The sequence below is a fragment of the Rhinopithecus roxellana genome, chromosome 1 (genome assembly GCF_007565055.1).
Source record: "Rhinopithecus roxellana isolate Shanxi Qingling chromosome 1, ASM756505v1, whole genome shotgun sequence".
Lineage (NCBI taxonomy): Eukaryota > Metazoa > Chordata > Mammalia > Primates > Cercopithecidae > Rhinopithecus > Rhinopithecus roxellana.
The window spans coordinates 190,235,015-190,256,598 of record NC_044549.1 but is presented as its reverse complement, the minus strand read 5'-3'; the positions used below and the strand labels follow the sequence as shown (position 1 = coordinate 190,256,598).

At 40.2% G+C, this 21,584-nt stretch overlaps 1 protein-coding gene and 1 non-coding gene across 3 annotated transcripts in view; one reads left to right on the top strand and one right to left on the bottom strand.

Moving 5' to 3' along the window:
* Nucleotides 1-21,584, bottom strand: part of ATP1B3 (ATPase Na+/K+ transporting subunit beta 3) — a 52,402-nt gene that overhangs the window by 9,665 nt on the left and 21,153 nt on the right. The window contains exons 1-5 of one of the 2 annotated variants that reach the window (XM_010378273.2): nt 14,235-14,321; nt 12,744-12,872; nt 10,102-10,209; nt 3,743-3,927; nt 1,567-1,617 (exon numbers count right to left, since the gene is read on the bottom strand). In XM_010378273.2, coding sequence (XP_010376575.1) covers nt 1,567-1,617; nt 3,743-3,927; nt 10,102-10,209; nt 12,744-12,872; nt 14,235-14,301 — 540 coding nt within the window. In that variant the 5' untranslated portion in view covers nt 14,302-14,321. Of the gene's footprint in view, nt 1-1,566; nt 1,618-3,742; nt 3,928-10,101; nt 10,210-12,743; nt 12,873-14,234; nt 14,322-21,584 lie in introns of those variants that run through there. The other variant, XM_010378272.2, reaches the window with a different exon arrangement.
* Nucleotides 13,459-13,565, top strand: LOC115900861. The gene has a single exon (XR_004051946.1). It is a non-coding gene; the product is annotated as a U6 spliceosomal RNA (small nuclear RNA).

The following is a 21,584-nucleotide window of genomic DNA, read 5'->3' as shown; positions in this document are numbered from 1 at the left end:
ACAGGCGCCCGCCACCATGCCATGATAATTTTTTGTATTTTGGTAGAGACAGGGTTTCACCATGTTGGCCAGGATGGTCTCGATCTCCTGACCTCGTGATCCGCCCACCTCGGCCTCCCAAAGTGCTGGGATTACAGGCGTGAGTGAGCACCGCACCTGGCCGACTCTGGCCTTTTGTACAAGTTTTCCACTGAGCTGTCTGTGGCATAAAGAGGTAAAGTGAATTGCCAGTGGTCACACACACATATTTTCAACCCAGATGAGAAACCATAAACTTCCTGGCTTTTTATGCTACTCTAAATAGTGAATACTCTTAAAAAATTAGTAAGGACACTCCAAATCGGGAGTTCCCAAAATGTGAGCCTCAGACCAGCAGCATCACCATCACCTGGAAACTTCAGTTAGAAATGCAAATTTTGGGCCTGTATGGTGGCTCACGCCTGTAAGTGGGCAGATCACGAGGTCAGGAGATCGAGACCATCCTGGCTAACACGGTGAAACCCCGTCTCTACTAAAAAAAAAAAGCACACAAAAAATTAGCCTGGCGTGGTGTTGGGCGCCTGTAGTCCCAGCTACTTAAGAGGCAGGAGAATGGTGTGAACCCGGGAGGCGGAGCTTGCAGTGAGCCAAGATCACGCCAGTGCACTCCAGCCTGGGTGACAGAGCGAGACTCTGTCTCAAAAACAAAAACAAAAACAAAAAAAGAAAAAAAGAAAATGCAAATTTTGGGCCCTATCTCAGACCTACTGAGTCAGAAACTATGGGAATGGAGCCCAACAAGCCAACGTGATTCTGATGAATGATCAAGTTTGAGAGCCACTGAGCAAGAAGTTTCTGCCCAAATAAGAAGTCCATTAACAGTAAAAAGAATTTTTCACAACTTTAAAAGTGATTTTAATGTAACATTTTAAGTAAAATATTTCTGTCCTACTATTGGAGTTGAAATGTTAATATTTAGCACAATGATGAATTTAGAACTTAATGTCTCCTCAGAACTCTTACCCATCTTTTACATTATTTGTCTTAGTGGCATTTGCAGCATGGAGAGAAAACAAAAGAAAGTTACGAGATGAAAACTGCACAGTATTCTGGAAAAAAAATTAAGTAGGGACAGGAGAGATAAATAATGCTTCTACTTTAAGGAAAACGTACCATATTTCATTAAATCTCAGATAGCATTGATAGCTAGCATGCCAACTAACAAACTATTAAGAAAGAGAAAAATGTCATGATACAATATTAAGACACCATCAATTATAAGGGTAATCCCAATTTCAGTGTTACTGAGCTGGCAGAAAAAAAGTGAATCTTAGAATTGATGAAATATGGTATATGTGAAAATAAAGGCAATGTGTGCAAATCAAATACACATGGACAATGTCTTTCTGAATTATCATTAAGGAAGAGGAAGACTACTCTCAAAAAGGTTGGTGGAATTTTATTCTAAGGCACTACAAAGGACTTTCAAATGTGACAGGGAAGAAAAAAGACAACTAAATCCTTAGACTTTTAAAGTATTTTAAGAAACATCAAAGATTTAACAGGAGTTATTTTTTGAATACTAACCTTGGAAACACAATCTATCCTTGGCACTCCTTCAGGCTTTAATCCAATTATCTAAGGTTAAGAAATAGTGATAAATTTAAACATCACATAAGTATGCAATGGAACTTCCTCCCTCTGTTGCTGGGGACAAGGGATGAAGACTTTGAGATTAACACCAACTGTATATTAACCCAGTGAGTTACACCTGCCTTTTACTTTAATCTTATTTGAGGGGATTAAAATGAACTTTTAAATAAAATAACTTCAGCAATCAGGTATCTTATTACTATCCTGGGCAATTTAGAAAATAAATCAATTACCAAAGATTTAACTGAAACAAAAGTACCCTTTGCTACCCTTAAAATAAGAAACAAACAGAAACCCTTAAATCTAATTATTAATATTTATATGAACAAATAATTTAATGTAAATAATAAGAACTGCAGAGGCACAATAATTAACTGTTCTTCACAAAACTATATTAGGTCACACTCTCCGTATTTCCATGAGGGCCCCACTGAGCCTCACTGTATCTCACAACCCATCTGCTCCCCAAAAGGCACGCACTGGGAGAGCCCTATTTTAAGACTCCTTTCATGTACGCAGCTGACAGAATTGAATCCTAACATATTTATACATTTTGTGAGATAATTTTTTGGCATTCTGAATTTATACGCAGTTTCCATGTGAATGCATGTAAAATCTAAATATTCCTCTCAAAAGACAAGTATTGTTGTGACCTAATGTCAATAGCGCTAACTGGGAACTGTACTGGTATGAAATCCCCTGTTACACTACATAAGCTCATCTCATCACTGATTCCTGTGTATCTGATGCTGTCCTCCTGCCAAAGTCAGGCCCTGAGTCATCAGCAAGTATGGTCTCAGACCATTATCATTCAAGGAGGCCATCTTGAGAAAGAAAACAAACCCTGGAGGTTGATCCTCTCCTGGCTTTCTACTGGGAACAAATCTTCAGCAATCTAGATGTTGTGAGGATACTTCTAGTAGACTGGGATTACAAAAGGCATCTCTGTTAAAACAAATTTAATTCATTTTATAAACTAGATCTAGTTTCACATTACTTTTAGCTTACTTTGTTAACTTCAATTCTTACTTCTGAATAAAGTCTACTTGAAACATCCCACTAGTCATTTACTGAGCATCTAGAATGCTATGGGACAATCTGGAAGCTGTCAGTTGTCCAAGGCCTCCCAAAGGGATGAAGGAGAGGCTGGAGGGGTGTCAGTCTGGGCACCTCAGGGCCTAGCTGGTTCTCCCTATAGGGAAGCTCCTTATTTAGCAGTGCCAACTTCAAAAGACTCAAGTTTTACTTTTATTAAGGCTAGTGGCAATTTGCTCACCAATGATGACTTATAAACTCATGATTCTGAGAAGTCTACACCTGTTTAAATGACCAGGCATGACTTCACTCTTCAATGGAGACCCTGCAGTCCTCAAAACAGTAAGTGCATCAGAACACAACTCTGAAGTACATTTACAGAGCAACAAGGCACGGGGGCTAGGGATCACTTTGTGACTCAAGAAAAGCTGTTATCAGATTCTTTTGCACAATGACCCTAATTCATTAGCTTCTTACTTTGCTCATTACTACACAATTCAGGGAGCCCTTCTGTAAAACAGCAAAATGCTGCTACTCTGGATACAAGTGCAACATCCCGCTGAACTCGTTAGAATGGGATTTATTTGTATTTCTGTTACTTAATTACATATACATATACATATACTATAAAACTATGCTTTGCTACTGAGTATTTCGGAAAAGTTAAATAAGCTTAAACTTTATGGAGTCTGCAGAATTTTAAATTATTTCACAACACAGGATTCAAGGATGAGCACTGCACCCTAACAAGACTCTGCTTTGGTTATGACAAGGAGAACACTTGCCCCTTGGAGCATTAATCTGGTGAAATGCACGTAGGCGTTTCCAAAGAAGAAAAGTTTAAGTTACTTAACTCCTTACTCCATGATTAATCTATGAACCTCTTTTTTTTGCCGTATGAACTTTCTTCCAGTGATTAATAAACATCACTGCTAGCCTTTAAAGCAAGCTACCCCCCAAATGATAACTTTTAATAAGGAAGGCATTAACCCAACCCAAACAATCTAAAAATAGTTGCCTCCTTAAAAGAGAATACTAGAAAAAAAGCAGCAGCAGAGGTAAAATATGTACGTACTCTGTTCATTTTCACAAGAATACAAGGGTTTCCTTGGGAATAGCCAAAATCAGGATCATTCATACCACTGCATGCTTGAAGTAATGAAATAGGAAACTGACATGCAACATAAACTGGACCCTTCTGTTCAAAAAGTGCTCCATCAGGACAGACTGTGAGGTTCTTCTGTTCTTCTAAAGTATATGCTAAAAAGGAAACATACATGTGCACTAGATCAGCCAAAAAAGGTATTAAAAACAACCAGGAATATATAAACCTTTAGAAAATGTTCTTCAAAGACAAAAACAGCAATGTCAATTACCAGATAACTTTAGGAAAAGAATGTTAAGTTTGCCCCTTTACCTTTTAACAGCTAACTAGTGCTCTAAAGTTACTGCATTTCAATAATCATACAAACTGGATTATAGATCCATCTCTTCTGTCACCATTAGGTGGCGGTACCAGCCATGGCTAAAGCGATAAAATTATCTGAATGCCTTCTGCATGCTTGGTGATACAACGGAGAGGATGTAAAAAGGCACTGCTGCTGCCCTAATGGAGCTTATGGTTTTATGGGGAAGACAGACACTAAGTGAGTATAAAATCAGAATTGCAGAGGTATGAAGACATAGTGTTATGACAACCTACACTTAAAAAAAAAAAAAAAAAGAAAAAAAGCAACTGAGCTGAATGCAGAAGGGAATGAGGTAGTTAATGAAGCTTAGGAGAAGCACTTCCAATGAAGGAAGGTAGAAGCCAGACCACACAGTCTTGTAAACTATGTTAAAGAATTTTGAGGGGGGTGGGTGAGTGTTCTGCCAAACAGCAATTAACAATCCACTAAAATATTTTAAACCAGGGCAAGTGGATAGTATGAACATACTTTTGAAATTAACTCTGACTTTTCTGTGGGGTCAGTCCAGAAGGGAAAAAGAAAGGACCCGGAAAACGAGTTAGGAAACTATTAAAACAGCCCAGGTGAGACAACTAGTTCATAGAAGGGGATTTTTAGCAGAGATGGAGTCTAAAGTGATAAAGGAGTAAAATGGTTAGAACTTGGCAGTGGGAGGGAAGAGGGAGGAGAAATATGCAACAGACAATACAATTCTGCTCTGTACTTGGCAGTGTTTAGTCCAAGAGGCACACAGTGAGCAAGCCTGATGTGACCCCTGCCCTCAATGAGCTTAATCTAGTGAACAACACTTACTAATAAATATTAAGATATAACAGTGCCTCAGTAAGAACTATTGGTGTGTGGGTGCAATTGGTACCAGAAAAAGGTATTGAATTCAACCAAAATAAGAACCAAATTTCAAAGAGTATGCCTCAAAAAGGAAGTGTAAAGTCTTTACCTTGGGGGGAAAAAAATCACTGTCAAAATGTTTGGTTTCATCTTATGCTTATCCGAAACTAGGTTATTGTGGGAACTATGTACTCATTTAAAAGCAAAGAATGATTCAGGTATTTTGTGGGGGTAGAGATAAACTTTATAACAAAACAGCATCATGACACTCAACACTTTGCAAAAAAAAGTAAGTCCTTCACCAATTTCCCCAAGGGCTTCTACTGCATAGACTCTGCTGGTATAGGTCAGTTCATCAATGACCTTTCATTTTTTTTTTCATTATGCTGACTTCCACTTCTATACTATTAAGTGTAAGGAACTGTATGATGACCAGTTAGATTATGCAGAAGGCATGATGGGAACATAGAAAGGTCACTGACCCCAGAGTAACCAAAGAGCCCTATGCATCTGAAGAAAGCCTAAAATAAGAAAGACCAAAGGCTAAGCGCAACGGCTCATGCCTGAAATCCCAGCACTTTGGGAGGCTGAGATGGGCAGATTACTTGAGGCCAGGAGTTCGAGGCCAGCCTGGCCAACATGGTGAAACCCTGTCTCTACTAAAAATACCAAAATCAGCCAGGTGTGGTGGCACAAGCCTGTAATCCTAGCTGCTTGGAAGGCTGAGGCATGAGGGTCACCCAGGAGGTGAGGTTGCAGTGAGCTGAGATCAAGCCACTGCACCCCAGCCTGGGCAACAGATTAAGACTGTCTCAATGAAGAAAAAAAAAAAAAAAAAAAAAAAAGACCAAGATAACAGGAGGAATGAATGACCCTAAAGGAAAGAGATAATTGGAACAAAATAAAACTTTAAGTCCAATTAGTATCTGCAGGAAAAAAACAGAGAAGATATTATTTTTTAACCAGATATAGTATCTTTCAAACACGAAAAAGGAGCACATAAGGATCAACAGCAATTGAAAGTTTTAAGAAACAAACAAAAGAGTTTAAAATTAAAGTGAATTCCCCAGAAAGTCTAATTAAGTAAAAACAAAATAAGAGAAAAACAAGAGGTCTAAGACACAACAAACAGAATAGTTCTAGAAAGAGAAAACCAGAAAATTGAGTTGAAGAAATTATCAAAGGGGTAACAGAGGATAATTTCCCTGAACTGAAGAACTTAAGTCTTCATCCTGAGAGACCTGCAATCAAGTCTCAGCAAAATATTTTAGAGACAGAGATCCAGACAGAAATTTTAGAACCCAAAAGAGATAAAGAAAATTGAAAAAGACAATGAAAAACTTTCAGAGAAGAAAAAAGGCAAATACAAAGAACTGAGTTCTATCTACATGGAGGTACACAGCAAATATAAAGGCAGAAACAAGCCATTTTCAGAAATAAAAGGGTTCAAATTTACATTTCAGGTGTCTTTTCTTATAAAATTACCTGAGAATGTACTCCATCAAAACTAAGGAGTAAATTAAGAGAAAAAATAAAAATAAAAATAAAAAGGGCAGGGCAAGAGCCAAGAAACAGTAGATCCAACAAAAGAAAGTGGTAGAAGGAAGTTCCCCAAAGGACAGTTGGGAGTAAAAGGCTGATGTAGAAATAGTACAGACTGCAGCAGGAGGGAAAGGGCTCCAGGAAGTCGTTTTCCAGAAAAAAGAGACTCAAGAAAATACCTCAAATGATAGTTTACAAATAAGGAAGTCAGAAGAGAGTATCTACAGATGATAGAAGAAGATATAAAGACCAGGTATAAAAAGGCAACCAATAATGAAACTGAAAATAGTAATCAATTAAGAAAGGGGGAAAGGTCTGAGACATGTGAACTAAGAAAATGTATAAAAGTGGTAATTAATAAAGAAAAGTGATAATGTATAGAAGTAAAAAATCAAGAACCAGCAGGAAAAGTGTAATATTTATAGATACAGAAGGAAAACACCATAAGAAAAAGTTCAGAAGCATGAAATTATTCCCTACCAAAAATATACCTAGAGGCCAGGCGCAGTAGCTCATGCCTGTAATCCCAGCACTTTGGGAGGCCAAGGTGGGCGGATCACTTGAGGCCAAGAGTTCAAGACCAGCCTGGGCAACATAGCGAGACCCCATCTCTACAAAAAATTAAAAAATTAGCCAGGCGTGATGATGTGAGCCTGTAGTCCTAACTACTCAAGAGGCTGAGACAGGAGGATCACTTGAGCCCAGGAGACTGAGGCTACAGTGAGCTGTGATTGTGCCATTAGGTGATAGAGACCCCATCTCAGACAAATAGACAAAGGAAAGAAAGAGAAAAGAAATGTGTCCAGAATCAGACTATTTTTCACAAACTCCATTGCTCTCTCCCTTGCCAAGCCACCGTCTCCACTTACCTGGATTACTGTAAGAGCCTAACTAGCTTCCCCAATTCCCCCTTCTAGTCTAGTTTCAAAGAACTGCTTGTAGGATCCTTTAAAAATCCAAATTAGATCATGTTATTATTCACTACTTAAAATTCCCCATCACGGTCACTGTAAAAGCCAAAGAACTTAACAACAGGTTCTAAGGACCTACAGTCTGGACCTCCTTTAACTCCCTAACCTCAATCTCCTACTACTCTCCCCTGGTTCACTCCATTCACCCCCTCTCGCTTCCTTGATGAATGTTCAACACATCAGCACCATAAGCCTCAGGGCCTTTGCACCTACTGTTTCCTCTGCTGGACATTTCCATGCCTAGTTCTTTCACCTCCTTCAGCTCTTCCCTCAAGGTTCCCTTTCAATAAGGCTTTCCTAGACCACTCTGCATGTAAAACCACAATCCTTCCCAACTTACCCTATCTCCTTTTTCTGCTTTATTTTCCCCCTCAGGACGTATTATCTTCTAATTCACCATGAGACTAAGCTCCAGAAAGACATGAATTTTTCTTCTATTCATTGTTGGAACCCAAATGAGTGCCTGCCACAAAGCAGGCCCTCAAAAAATATGTGAATAAATTAATAGGACTTCTGCTAGAAGGGAGGAGGGCAGGGAACACTTCATTGCAGACCTTTTAAGCTATTAAACCACAGATAATACTTTCACAAAAGTCTTTTTTAAATAATACATATTTAACTGTCAAGGAAAAGAGATCAGGAAGACAGTTAGTAGATAATGTGGGATCAAAAGCAGCTTTTGGTTTAAGATAGGAGAGAGTTGAAGATTTTTTCAAGTTGATAGGAAGGATCCAATAGACAGAAAGACTAAATATACACAAGAAGAGAGAGTACATAGTATGTTTCTTAGACATTGAGAGAGGATGAGATCCAAAGCAGGAGTGACACAGGTGGCCTCAAGTGAGAGGAAGGGCAGCCCCTGATCAGAGCAGGAGGAATGTGACATAAAATGGCTGCCACTGTAGATTTGTTTTACTGGTAATGGGGAAACTGGAGGAGCTCCCATCTGAGTTCTTCTATTATCTCTTGAAGCAAGAAATCAGGTTATATGAAGAGAATGAGTTTATAAGGAAAAAGGTACGGGGTTAGAGGCTTGAGTGAAAGTTGGAAATAATCCTTTCAGAGAATTATCCAGAGAAATTCCATAGGATTACCAAGCAGTTAAGCAAGTCCATTTGAGGGAAGTGCTCAAATACTCACAGTGCTAATTAGTCCTGCTCAGTATCTGCTCAGGGGCAGGGGCACAGAAGGATGAGCTACATCCAGTAATTATATGGCTTTATCCAGGAGTGGGGTTCTGCCACAGGGTGTGACATGAAGACTGACAGGTCTGGAATTTTAGAGCACCAGTAAAAGTAAAACTGAAATAAAAACCATGGAATTAAGCTACATAAAAGGGAAGATGGGGTGGGAGATGAGACAAGGTAATGTTCTAGGGAGCAGTTGCAGCTGTGTGTGGCTGAGGAAGAGATGAGCTGATCATGAACCAGCAGGCCAGGGTATTCGATGATTACTCACGTGACTGTTAACACTATTCACATAAATGGTTGGGCCAAACAAAACAGGAGGAAAAGTTGGGCTAGGATGGCTATCAAAGAACGTTACAAACTGGTAACTTTGAAAAACTGATGTACTAAAAATCAGACACAGACATAACTTTAAAATAATAAACCATTTCCCATCCCCGACACAAACACTACATTGGATGCAAAAGATCCAAGTCCTCAGAGGAACTACTTCATACAATATAGATTTGCTCTATTAATTAAAATATTTAGTTTTAATGCAGAATAAATGTTACATCTCAAGAAACTTAGTGTACTTATTAAAGGGAGAAAAATCAAATCTACTGCCCATTAGTAAGCCCCTGTGTCTTTCTATAGTTAGAATAGTCTCACAAGTTATTATAAAATGCACTTGCTCAGTTGTCTGTTTAACAGAAGGAAATAAAAGGTAATACACATTCTTTCACATGCTTTTTTTTTTTGAGACGGAGTCTCGCTCTGTTGCCCAGGCTGGAGTACAGTGGTGCAATCTCGGCTCACTGCATGGTCCGCCTCCTGGGTTCACGCTGTTCTCTTCCCTCAGCCTCCCAAGTAGCTGGGACTACAGGCGCCTGCCACTTCGCCAGCTAATTTTTTGTATTTTTAGTAGAGACGGGGTTTCACCGTGTTAGCCAGGATGGTCTCGATCTTCTGACCTCATGATCCACCTGCCTCGGCCTCCCAAAGTGCTGGGATTACAGGTGTGAGCCACCGCACCCGGCCCAAAAGGTAATACACATTCTAAGAATGATATCTCTAAATGTAATCACAAACTTGGTACTTTTTATTGTTTTTGAGACAGAGTTTTGCTCTTGTTGCCCAGGCTGGAGTGTAGTGGCGCGAACTCGGCTCACTGCAACCTCTGCTTCCCAGGTTCAAGCGATTATTCTGCCTCAGCCTCCCGAGTAGCTGGAATTATAGGCACATGCCACCACGCCCGGCTAATTTTGTATATTTAGTAGAGACGGGGTTTCACCATGTTGGCCAGGCTGGTCTCAGACTCCTGACCTCAGGTGATCTGCCCGCCTCGGCTTCCCAAAGTGCTGGGATTACAGGCGTGAGTCACCGCGCCTGGCCCACAATTTGGTACTAATTTCTATAACTAAAATCTCTGACCTTACTCTAAGAAAACATACTCACGTTTCAGAAACTCCTTAAGGTCTTCAATGTACCCTGCATACGAAGTTGGATCAGACCTACTGAATGTATATTCCAATGCAGTCACTGGTTTTGGAAAAACCATAAGTCCTATAAAGAGATAAAAGGGAGAGATTATCAAATTTCCTTCTCTTCTTTTCCTTACTCTTATCTCTAAAAAGCAGATCTCAGCAAATTACATGGAAAATTGTGTTGACAGTATGCTGAAACTATCAAGAACTTCCCAATTCTAATTATGAAGGCATAGACATCTAAAATTAAAAAGAATTCAAACCTTCAAAACCATCTCAGACATTACCGATTAGAAACTGTCCCTAAATTTGATTATCTACAGTTAATTATAATCTTCCTTTTTAAAAGATGCAATTTTACTTTGAACTTTCTATATTCATTTTTAAAAAATCAAGTAACATTTTTAGGTTTTGTCAATGTGCCATTAATACAAAGAAAAAGTTTCAGCAAATCAAAACCTAAGTACTTTTGTCATTTAAATTACAACTGTATGGAAACATTCATAAGACAGCTAACTCCTTTTCAGTGAAAAATGTCTATGCATTTTAAACTTTATGGCAAATCTTCTTCCTTCAATAGCAGATATTGCTCTGTTATCAAAATGTGGTCTTCACATACTGAATTTGGAGTATAACCACCAACAATTTCCTATCAGAAGTCGACACCCATGTAATACAGACCACATTGCTTAAGCTTACTAATGAAGAAAAGGCAAGCAGATTTATCTGTAAGAAACAATCAGGCTTCCAATTTTAATATAAGCTTTCCTTGTTTAAAAAGCATTAGACCAGCTGGGTGCAGTAGCTCACGCCTATAATCCCAGCACTTTGGGAGGCCGAGGCAGGCAGATCACTTGAGGTCAGGAGGTCAAGACCAGCCTGGACAACATAGTGAAACCCTGTCTCTACTAAAAATACAAAAATTAGGCGGGTGTAGTGTCGCATGCCTGTAGTCCCAGTTACTTGGGAGGCTGAGGCAGGAGAATGGCTTGCACCCGGGAGGCAGAGGTTGCTTGCAGTGAGCCGAGATCGTGCCATTGCACTCCAGCCTGGGCGACAGAGCGAGAGTCCGTCTCAAAAAACAAACAAACAAACAAACAAACAAACAAACAAACAAAAAGCATTAGATCTAGATTATTAATTAAACCTTGCACATAGGCTTTAAAACAATCCTAAAATTTTCTCTAGCCTTCAAACATTCCCATATTTAATATATCACACATGTACATACGATACATATGTGTGTAATATATGACACATACATATTATATATGTATTACATGTACACATGTGATATATTAAACATGGAAATGTTTAGTATATCCCATATGTAATATATACATATGTACATGTGTATGTATGTATATATATTTAAACTAATGATACTTTAAGTACTAAAATAATCGACAAATAATTTTAAGAAACTCAGTTTAAAACTGTGTACTTAAAAATATTTAACACATACACTTATATATTTCATGCAATTATAAACAGAGTTCAGTGGTTTTGAAATAGATCAGACTATGTTCAACGGTAAGTCACATCACTTAAACAGCAAGTAAAGAAAAATCTTAGAATTAGTCTAAGGTAGAAAAAAAACAGGACTACAATGAGAGATGAGGGAAAAGTAGCATTGGAGCTAATCTCTGACCCTGGCTCCAATACACGAAGAGTTTTAAAAGAGTTATTCAGGATATTTAGACTAAAATTAGGTGTAAACAAAAGAAGTCATTAGAAAAAATTGTTCTTCTAGGGAAAAAAATGGTTGAGGAAATTAGTTCAGTTTGGCTGGTGATAGAGCTCAGAAGTCTATACAGTGAGCAAAGATCTAGATAAGGGTGCTTCCATCTCGGCATTATTGGCATTTTGAGCTGACTAATTCTTTGTTGTGGGGGTTGTCCTATGCACTGTAGGATGTTTAGCAACATCCCTGGCCTCTACTCACAGTACCCTCTCCAGCTGTAACAACCAAAAATATTTCCAGATGCTGCCATATGACCCAGTGGTTGAAAACTGCTGCTCTAGAGAGAAACCTGCTAGACTCCCACCTTCCTGGCCCGATTCCCCACTCTCCTGCCCTCTAAATCCCACTCCTCTAGGACTGAACCTTCTTCTCTAGGTAGAACCTTCCTTTCTCTGTCATCTCTAGCAGTTAGTTTACAGTTTTTGGAATTACACACACTGAAGTTCTGCACATTACTATTTCTTACTTTTCTAAGAATTACCAGCATCTGAGGACAAGGGTCATGTCCAATCACCAAGGGAGAGCTGGCATTCAAAGACTGTTGAGGCTGGGTGTGGTGGCTCACCCCTGTAATCCCAGCACTTTGGGAGGCCGAGGTGGGTGGATCACCTGAGGTCAGGAGTTCGAGACCAGCCTGGCCAATGTGGTGAAACCCCTTCTCTACTAAAAATACAAAATTAGGCGGGCGTGGTGGCACATGCCTGTAACCCCAGCTACCTGGGAGGCTGAGGCAGGACAATCGCTTGAACCCAGGAGGCGGAGGTTGCAGTGAGCCGAGATCATACCATTGCACTCCAGCCTGGACAACAAGAGCAAAACTCTGTCTCAAAAAAAAAAAAAAAAAAAAGTCATAACTGCAAGATAATTACCTGGGCTAGGAATCTGGTCACGGTATTTCGGAACCTCATCGTTGAGAGTCTGAAGCATAACCCACATCGTGAATGAGAAGAGTGCAGCCAGGAACCCATAAAAAACTAGGTAGAAGAGTAAGATCAAACCTGTAAAAGAAAATAAAATGTATGAAATGTGCACGCATGTGTGTGTGTATACATGTTTGGCCAGGTTAAAGAACAAACCAACTATTCTTGCAAGGGTATGATCCCAAGCTTTGCCATGCACATAGCCAAATATCCTCATATTCAGGACACATAAATTTGCCCAAGCAAGGGGTATTTCAGCAGGCAGCACCCACCCATCCCATGATCCCTCCTTTCCTCTGGTATTTCCAAGTTAAAGCAGCTTCCACCATTCATACTCTGGTTCAAAATCAAAGCTTTAAAATTCCAGCACATAGGGAAATGTTTCCCAAAATGAACTTGATGCCCTCTAAAAAGATAAAAGATGGTTTTAGGTAAACAAAACCCCCAATATTTACATGTTCCTTTAAGTGACAAATATAAAAGAACTAGTACATGAAACCCATATTTCACAGACAGTAATTATTTGCTTAAATTTAAGTTTTAAAAAGTGAGTTGACGGCTCACACCTGTAATCCCAGCACTTCGAGAGGCTGAGATGGGAGGATCGCCTGAGCCCAGGAGTTGGGACCAGGCCGGGCAACACTTTGTCTTTACAAAATATTAAGTGCTCACTTCAGCAGCACATATACTAACAGCGGAACGATACAGAGAAGATGAGCACGGCCCTCGTGCAAGGATGACATGCAAATCTGTGAGTCGTTCCATATTTAAAAATTTTAAATATATATATTTTAAAAACTGAGTTCATTGAAAGAATATCAGGAAATATGCAGAGAAGGCAAACTCATGAAGATAGCATTCAATGAATAAAGCTTAGGACACACTGGTCAAATGGAAGGGCTCGTGCAGAAGTGAAAAAGAACAAGGCCAGGAACAAGCCCTCTGATCAACGGAATTTCATAGCTCTACTGCCAAGCACAGTCCAAGATTTGGGAAACCCACGTTTCAACATGAAGGGCTTAATCTTTTTCCTTTCACAATTTGGGAACACTAAGATAGATCTATCCTGAACCAGTGACTTATTTTGGGAACACTTAAAATCAATTATTTTTCTCAAATGTTTATATTCAAAGTTCTAACATCAGAAGTGGCTGCCGACAAGTATATTAGAATACATTGGTAAAGTCACTTGTATTTCAATGTTTAAAAACTGATCAAAGATTTCTGTAATAATACATTTCTGAATATATTCTTTCCCACCCCCAGGGGAGTGGTTCCACAACTTTCTTCTGATTCTCAAAAGACCCCATGACCCCAAACCAGATTGTACTGAAAGCTAGGTAACTTTTATTTCTCAACTGCATGGCAGGAATCTCCCCCAACCCCAAGCAATTTCATTTTATAATTTAGACTAGCATTCTACCCCTCCCCCACAATTACCAGGTGGCCAAAATAAGGATCGAGAGGACAGAAGAGAGGAGAACAGGATGTCACCTTCAGACAGCATCACTTCCCTACCACATACTGCGATCCTGTTGCAGAAAAAGAAAAGGAAGACCAATCTCAAAGAAGTAATCGGTTTGCTATAGAGGGAAATGAAACACACAGAAAGCCCACAGGCCAGTTTAATAAGATACAGAAGAGAAATTCTTTGAGATCCAGGTATTTGCAGGAATGAAGGGATAAAATCCTCTACGCCAGGGATGACAGAAACATAAATGTAATGAGTGTGGCTGTATTCCAATAAAGTTTTGCTTACAAAAATAGTCAGATTGGGGCCACAGTAGTTTGCTGACCTATGCAGTTAACACTAAAGTGGAAATGTCTGAAACAAAAGTGCTAAGAGTTTATTTAGCAGTGTTTGTAAGTCACCTTAAAATATTCTTATCACAATACTGTTTTGAACATTTTGACTTTAAATTTCTAGGAAAATAATGTAAATTATATTTACAAAATAGTTACAAAGCAAATAAATATATAGCAGATATGAACAAACTGTCTCTCCAAATCTGCTTTCTAAAGAACCACTACACAATGAAAATAATGAGTACAAAGAATTACGTTCACACAGTATGTACACAAATTAACAGCTATGTCCCAAATCTAATGCCATATACTAGTGGTCATTAGAAACAAGTAAAAAAGTTATTTCCAGCACTGAAGTGAATTTTCCTTACTTGAACAAGATCCTTCTGCCAAGAACCAAACCTAATTTTTAAAAACTTAAACTAGTTAAGTCTCACATATAAATATGATACTTTATCAACTACCTCTTCCCCCACTAAGAGAAAAAATACCAGAAAATAAAAACAGAAGTTGTAAATTGCTACTCTTACCCAGGTGTAAAATGGCAGTTAAGTTAGTTATTCAGATGTAGTTTGCTGATGGGGATCTAAAGGGTGGCGTCCTGACTTAGTCATGGATAGTGTTCATGGAACCTGTTCAATGTACCATGCCCGCCTCAGTGCTACTTGATGTAAGCAGAAAACAGCAAACACAGCCTAAATAGTGCCTATCATATTACTAACGTTCCCTAGTTTAAAATCTTTCAAGGAATTTCCTTAAGTCATTATCCAACTAAAGAAACTAACATGGGCCAGGCGCAGTGGCTCACGCCTATAATCCCAGCACTTTGGGAGGCCAAGGTGGGCAGATCAGTTGAGGTCAGGAGTTCAAGACCAGCCTGGCCAACATGGCGAAACCCCGTCTCTACTAAAAATACAAAAAATTAGCTGGGCATGGTGGCGCATGCCTATAGTCCCAGCTACTTGGGAGGCTGAGGCGGGATGATCACTTGAGCCTGGAAGGCAGAGGCTGCAGTGCACTAAAAATTATGCCACTGCACTCCAGCCTGGGCGACAGAATGAGACTCCATCTCAAAAACCAAACCAAAAAAAAAAAAAAAAAAAAAACTAACATGGACTTAAATGATGAAGAAACATCACTATTTTATTTATTTATTTGAGACGGAGTTTCACTCTTGTTGCCCAGGATTGGGTGCAGTGGTGCAATCTTGGCTCACTGTGACCTCTGCCTCTCAGGTTCAAGTGATTCTCCTACTTCAGCCTCCCAAGTAGCTGGGATTTACAGGCGCCTGCCACCGCTCCTGGCTAATTTTTGTATTTTTAGAAGAGACAGGGTTTCACCATGTTGGCCATGGCCAGGCTGGTCTCAAACTCCTGACCTCAAGTGATCCACCCAGCTTGTCCTCCCAAAGTGTTGGGATTACAGGTGTGGGCCACTGTACCCAGCACCCCTCTTCATTTCTGTTCCTTCTTTCTCTCCTCGTAGTTTTGATAAGGGGGAAAGTGGGTGTGAGACAGAGATCCACCTGGAGGCAGTGCAGCAGAATGGTCATATACATGGGCTGTACTAGAGAATCCAACAGGGCTCAAATCCTGGCCTGACCTCTTTCCTGTGACTTTGGGTAAGTGTCCTAATTTCTAGCCCCATCTGGAAAAAAGTAGTAAAGGTAGTATCTATTTAATTATTCACATTATAGAAAGGAAAATAAAAGTCAAGAGATTTGACGAAATAAAAACAAGACTCCTAATGGGGGAAAAAAGCAACAAACTAAAAACATTTTGGAATGATAATGCAACTAGACTTCATGGAAGCGTATCACTCCAGTTACCCTCAGGTGCCCAGATATTAGGTACCCAGTGAATTGCATTTTACTCTCAAAAAATGTTTTGACAAATGAGGTTTGATTCATGTGGACTCTACAAAAGAAAAAACCAAGCCTGGGCGCAGTGGCTTGCACTTGTAATCCCAACACTTTGGGAGGCCGAGGTGGGGAGATCACCTGAGGTCAGAAGTTTGAGACCAGCCTGGCCAACATGATGAAACCGTCTCTACTAAAAATGCAAAAAATAGCTGGGCGTGGTGGTGCACTCCTGTAATCCCAGCTACTTGAGAGGCTGAGATGGGAGAATTGCTTGAACCCAGGAGGCGGAGGCTGCAGTGAGCCGAGAATGCGCCACTGTGCTCCGACCTGGGTGACATAGAGAGACTCCTTTTCAAAAAACAAAAACAAACAAACAAACAAAAAGAAACCTGGCAAGGCTTACCACCATGTCATCCAGGGGAAGGAGAAACGGGCCCTGTCCAGCTCTTCTGCCTCAACCACACTGGGCATACAATTCAGTTCTGGCACCAACTACCCCACACTACGGGCTCAGTCCTCCATAGAAATGCCACTGTAGAGGTCCTCGCACTACCCACACTTCTGACCAACTAGTAACTAATACAGGAGGTTTCCACTGCACCCTCAAGTTTGTTCACTAGAATGACTCACAGAGCTCAGGAAAGTAAGTGCTCAAGTTAGGACTCCAGTTTTATTATAAAGGATACACATAGAAAGGGGTCTGGGAGGCAATGCAGCTTCTGTGTCCTCTCCTTGAGGAATCGGGCAATCTCCCTCCCAGCACATGTGTTTCCCAACCTGGCAGCTCCACTGACCTTCAGTGTCCAGAGTTTTTACTGGGGTTTCATTATGTAGGTATGATTGACTAAACCATAGGCCACACAATAGAGCTCAATTTCCAGCCCTCTCTCCTGCCGTCCTTGGAGGTCTGGCTAGCTTAAAGTCCCAACCATGCTGGGACTTGGTTTGGACTTTCTGGGGGACGAGCCTCCATCTTGAAGCTATCTGGACCCACTGCCAATCACTTCATTAGCATAATGAAGACACTCCTACTACTCAAATTCCAGGGTCTTTAGAAGCTCTATGTCAGGAATCTGGAAAACACACCAAACAAAAAAAAATTTTTTTTTTTTGAGACAGGGTCTTTCTCTGTCACCCAGGCTGGAGTGGAGTACAGTGGTACAATCAAAGCTCACTGCATCCTTAGAATCCTTGGCTCAAGTGATTCTCCAGTGTCAGCCTCCTGAGAAGTTGGGAATACCAAGAAGCTGTGTGCCACCACACTCAAATGATCCTTTTTTTTTTTTTGAGATGGAGTTCCTCTCTTGTTGCCTAGGCTGGAGAGCAATGACACGATCTCAGCTCACCACAACCTGGGCCTCCTGGTTTCTCCTGCCTCAGCCTCCTGGGTAGCTGGGATTACAGGCATGCGCCACCACACCTGGCTAATTTTGTATTTTTAGTAGAGATGAGGCTTCTCCATGTTTGTCAGGCTGGTCTCGAACTACCGACCTCAGGTGATCTGCCTGCCTCGGCCTCCCAAAGTGGTGGGATTACAGGTGTGAACCACTGCGTCCAGCTGCAACACCAGCACACATAATCTGGACATAGGGAAAAGTCACTGGACTTCATGCGGCCTGGAAACATGCCCCCTCAACACGTGACTAGACCCTGTGATCTTACTCCCAACCTCTGCATACTTTCTAGTTATCTTCAGGGACCTAGACACTAGAAAGATTGGGCCTCTCAGAAAATTCTGATGACTAGCAACCATTTCCATTTGGTAAATAAACCAGTATTCCATTTATAGTTTAAAACATTTTAAAGCAGAGACATGTGTAATTTCTAAAAAAATCCATTATATGAACAGGTGCAAGTTTATAATCTTTTGTATATTTGAATTTTTAAAAATAATGCTGATTTTTAAAAATGTTATTTGCATACCATTCACATATATAAAGTGTGAAGTTTACATTTTATATTCAGTGTTGTACAACCATCACCACAATAAATTTTAAAATATTTTCAATACCTCCTTCCAAAACTCCATACCCATTCCCATTCCTCTCCTTTCCTGCACCCAGCTCCTGGCAATCACTAGTTTACTTTGTCTCTATAGATCTATTTTCTAGACATTTCCTAGAAATGGAATCATGTAATACATGGCCTTTGTCACTGGCTTCTTCCACATAAGGTGTTTTCAAGGTTCATTTTTGCTACAGCATATATCAGTACTCCATTCCTTTTTATGGCTAATATCCCACTGTGTATGGATATATAATATTTGATTAATTCATTAATCAGATGATGTGCATGTGAGTTGTTTATACCTTTTGGCCATTGTGAATAATGTTATAAACATTCATGCACAAGTTTTTGTGTAAAGAAATGCTTTCATTTCTCTTGGGTATATACCTAGAAGTGAAACTGCCAGGTCATATGGTAACTCTAGCCTTTTGAGTAACCGGCAGACTGTCTTCCAAAGCAGTTTCACCATTTTACACTCCTACAGCAGGGATCCAATTCCTCCTCATCCTCATTAACGCTTCTCTTACTGTGTTTTCAAACAGCTATCCTAGTGGATACAATGTAATATCTCTTTGTGGGTTTAATTTGCATTTTCCCTAATGGCTAATGATGCTGGGCATTTTTTCATAAACTTATTGGTTATTTGTATATTTTCTATGGAGAACCGTCTATTCAGATCATTTTCTCATTTTTAAATTTGGTTATGTGCCTTTTTTATTAAGTTCTTTATATATAGATGCAAGCCCCTTATCAAATATATAATGTACAATTATTTTCTCCCATTCCACGAGTTATCCTTTTACTTTCATAATAATGTTATTTAAGCAAAAAAGTTATTAATTTTGATGAAGCACCACTTATCTATTTTTTCTTTGGTTGCTTGTGCTTTTGGTGGCATATCTAAAATAACACTGACTAATCCAAGGTCATAAAGACTTGCGTCTATGTTTACTTCTAAGAATTTCATAAATTAGCTCTCAAGTTTGGGTCTTTTATCCATTTTGAGTTAATTTTTGTATACGGTTTAAGGTAGGGGTCCACCTTCATTGTTCTGCATGGAAATATCCAGTTGTCCCAGTACTGTTTAAAAAACCATTTGTTGGCCAGGCACAGTGGCTCATGCCTATAATCCCAGCACTTTGGGAGGCCAAAGCAAGCAGATCACCTGAGGTCAGGAGTTCGAGACCAGCCTGGCCAACATGGTGAAAACTGGTCTCTACTAAAAATACAAAAATTAGCTGGGCATGGTGGCATGCACCTGTAATCCTAGCTACTCGGGAAGCTGAGGTGGGAGAATCGCTTGAGTCTGGGAAGGCAGAGGTTGCAGTGAGCCAAGATTGTGCCATTGCACTCCAGTCTGGGTGACAGAGTGAGACTCTGTCTCCAAACAAAAAACAAAAACCGAAACCCAATGAACATGTACTGTTTTAATAAAATGTATGCAGATATATGTATGTATACACACATTCTCGCATTTTATATAATTAAAATTATTGTAATATAAAAAGATTAAGCAAGATTAAATAACCTGCCTAAGATTAACCTACCAGTAAAAGAAACAGACCAGTATCTCTTCATATGGTACCTTACCTGGCCTGCTCCTCCATATGGTACCTTACCTGGCCTGCTCTCCATGTGGTACCTTACCTGGCCTACTCCTCCATGTGGTACCTTACCTGGCCTACTCCTCCATGTGGTACCTTACCTGGCCTACTCCTCCATGTGGTACCTTACCTGGCCTACTCCTCCATGTGGTACCTTACCTGGCCTGCTCCTCCATGTGGTACCTTACCTGGCCTGCTCCTCCATGTGGTACCTTACCTGGCCTGCTCCTCCATGTGGTACCTTACCTGGCCTGCTCCTCCATGTGGTACCTTACCTGGCCTGCTCCTCCATGTGGTACCTTACCTGGCCTGCTCCTCCATGTGGTACCTTACCTGGCCTGCTCCTCCATGTGGTACCTTACCTGGCCTGCTCCTCCATGTGGTACCTTACCTGGCCTGCTCCTCCATGTGGTACCTTACCTGGCCTGCTCCTCCATGTGGTACCTTACCTGGCCTGCTCCTCCATGTGGTACCTTACCTGGCCTGCTCCTCCATGTGGTACCTTACCTGGCCTGCTCCTCCATGTGGTACCTTACCTGGCCTGCTCTCCCAGGGAGTCTCAGGCTCTATTGTCTTTTCTAATGAAAACTCCCATTCTCTAAATAAAAATGTCTCATTCAAATATTCTGTTTACTCAGGGTGATAGAAACTCACATGTGAATAATATCTGCTGCTTCTCTACAAGAGTTTAGTTATTACAAATGACAGACATGTAAACAATGAATTATAGATACTGGATGCTAGGAAAAAAACAGAAAAAGAATCCTCTCTAGCAGGGAGAGGAAGAAAAGGGACATCAGAGAAGGCCACCCAGAAATAAAGTAGTTGGCTCACCAAAGATGGAGAGAAGGAGGGAGCTCTGGGTCAAAGACTAGGTTATGAGATGGAGTACCACAGCAGGAGCAGTCAGGTGAGCACAGCTTTGCTTCTCTCAGTATGCATGAGCCCCTGGTGCCAAGCAACTAGCAACAGTAGCAGCAGCATCTGCTTGAAGTGGGAACAGGGAGCTTGGGTGCTTGGGCTGAAAAAGTGGGCAATGTTCTGACAGGGTTGGTGAAAGGTTAAAGGAGCAGACAACCTCCACACCCAGGCTGCTCTTGGCTCTACAGGCTACCTCCATCCTTGAATGTTGTAATAGGAAAGTCTAAACACACAGAAGAGGAGCACAAAACCAGTTATTATCACACATTCAAGATAAAACTAATCCATAAAGAAAAGTACGAAACTCAACAAAGACAGCAATACCTGAAAACACTAGGCCATATCAGCAAATAGAACAAAGAAAAATAAGCATAATTAAAACAGTAGAAGGTGAAGGATAATTTTTAAAAATCAGGTATCATATTCTGATTATTGAAATAAAAAACTTAGTAGAAAAGCTTAACTGAAGAAGAATCAAACTACAGAAGAACCCAGTTACTAAAATGAAAAAGCAAACCAAAGACTGGGAAAAAATATTTGCAAAACATAAAATAAATGTCTCACTCATATCTAGAATATACAAAGAACTTT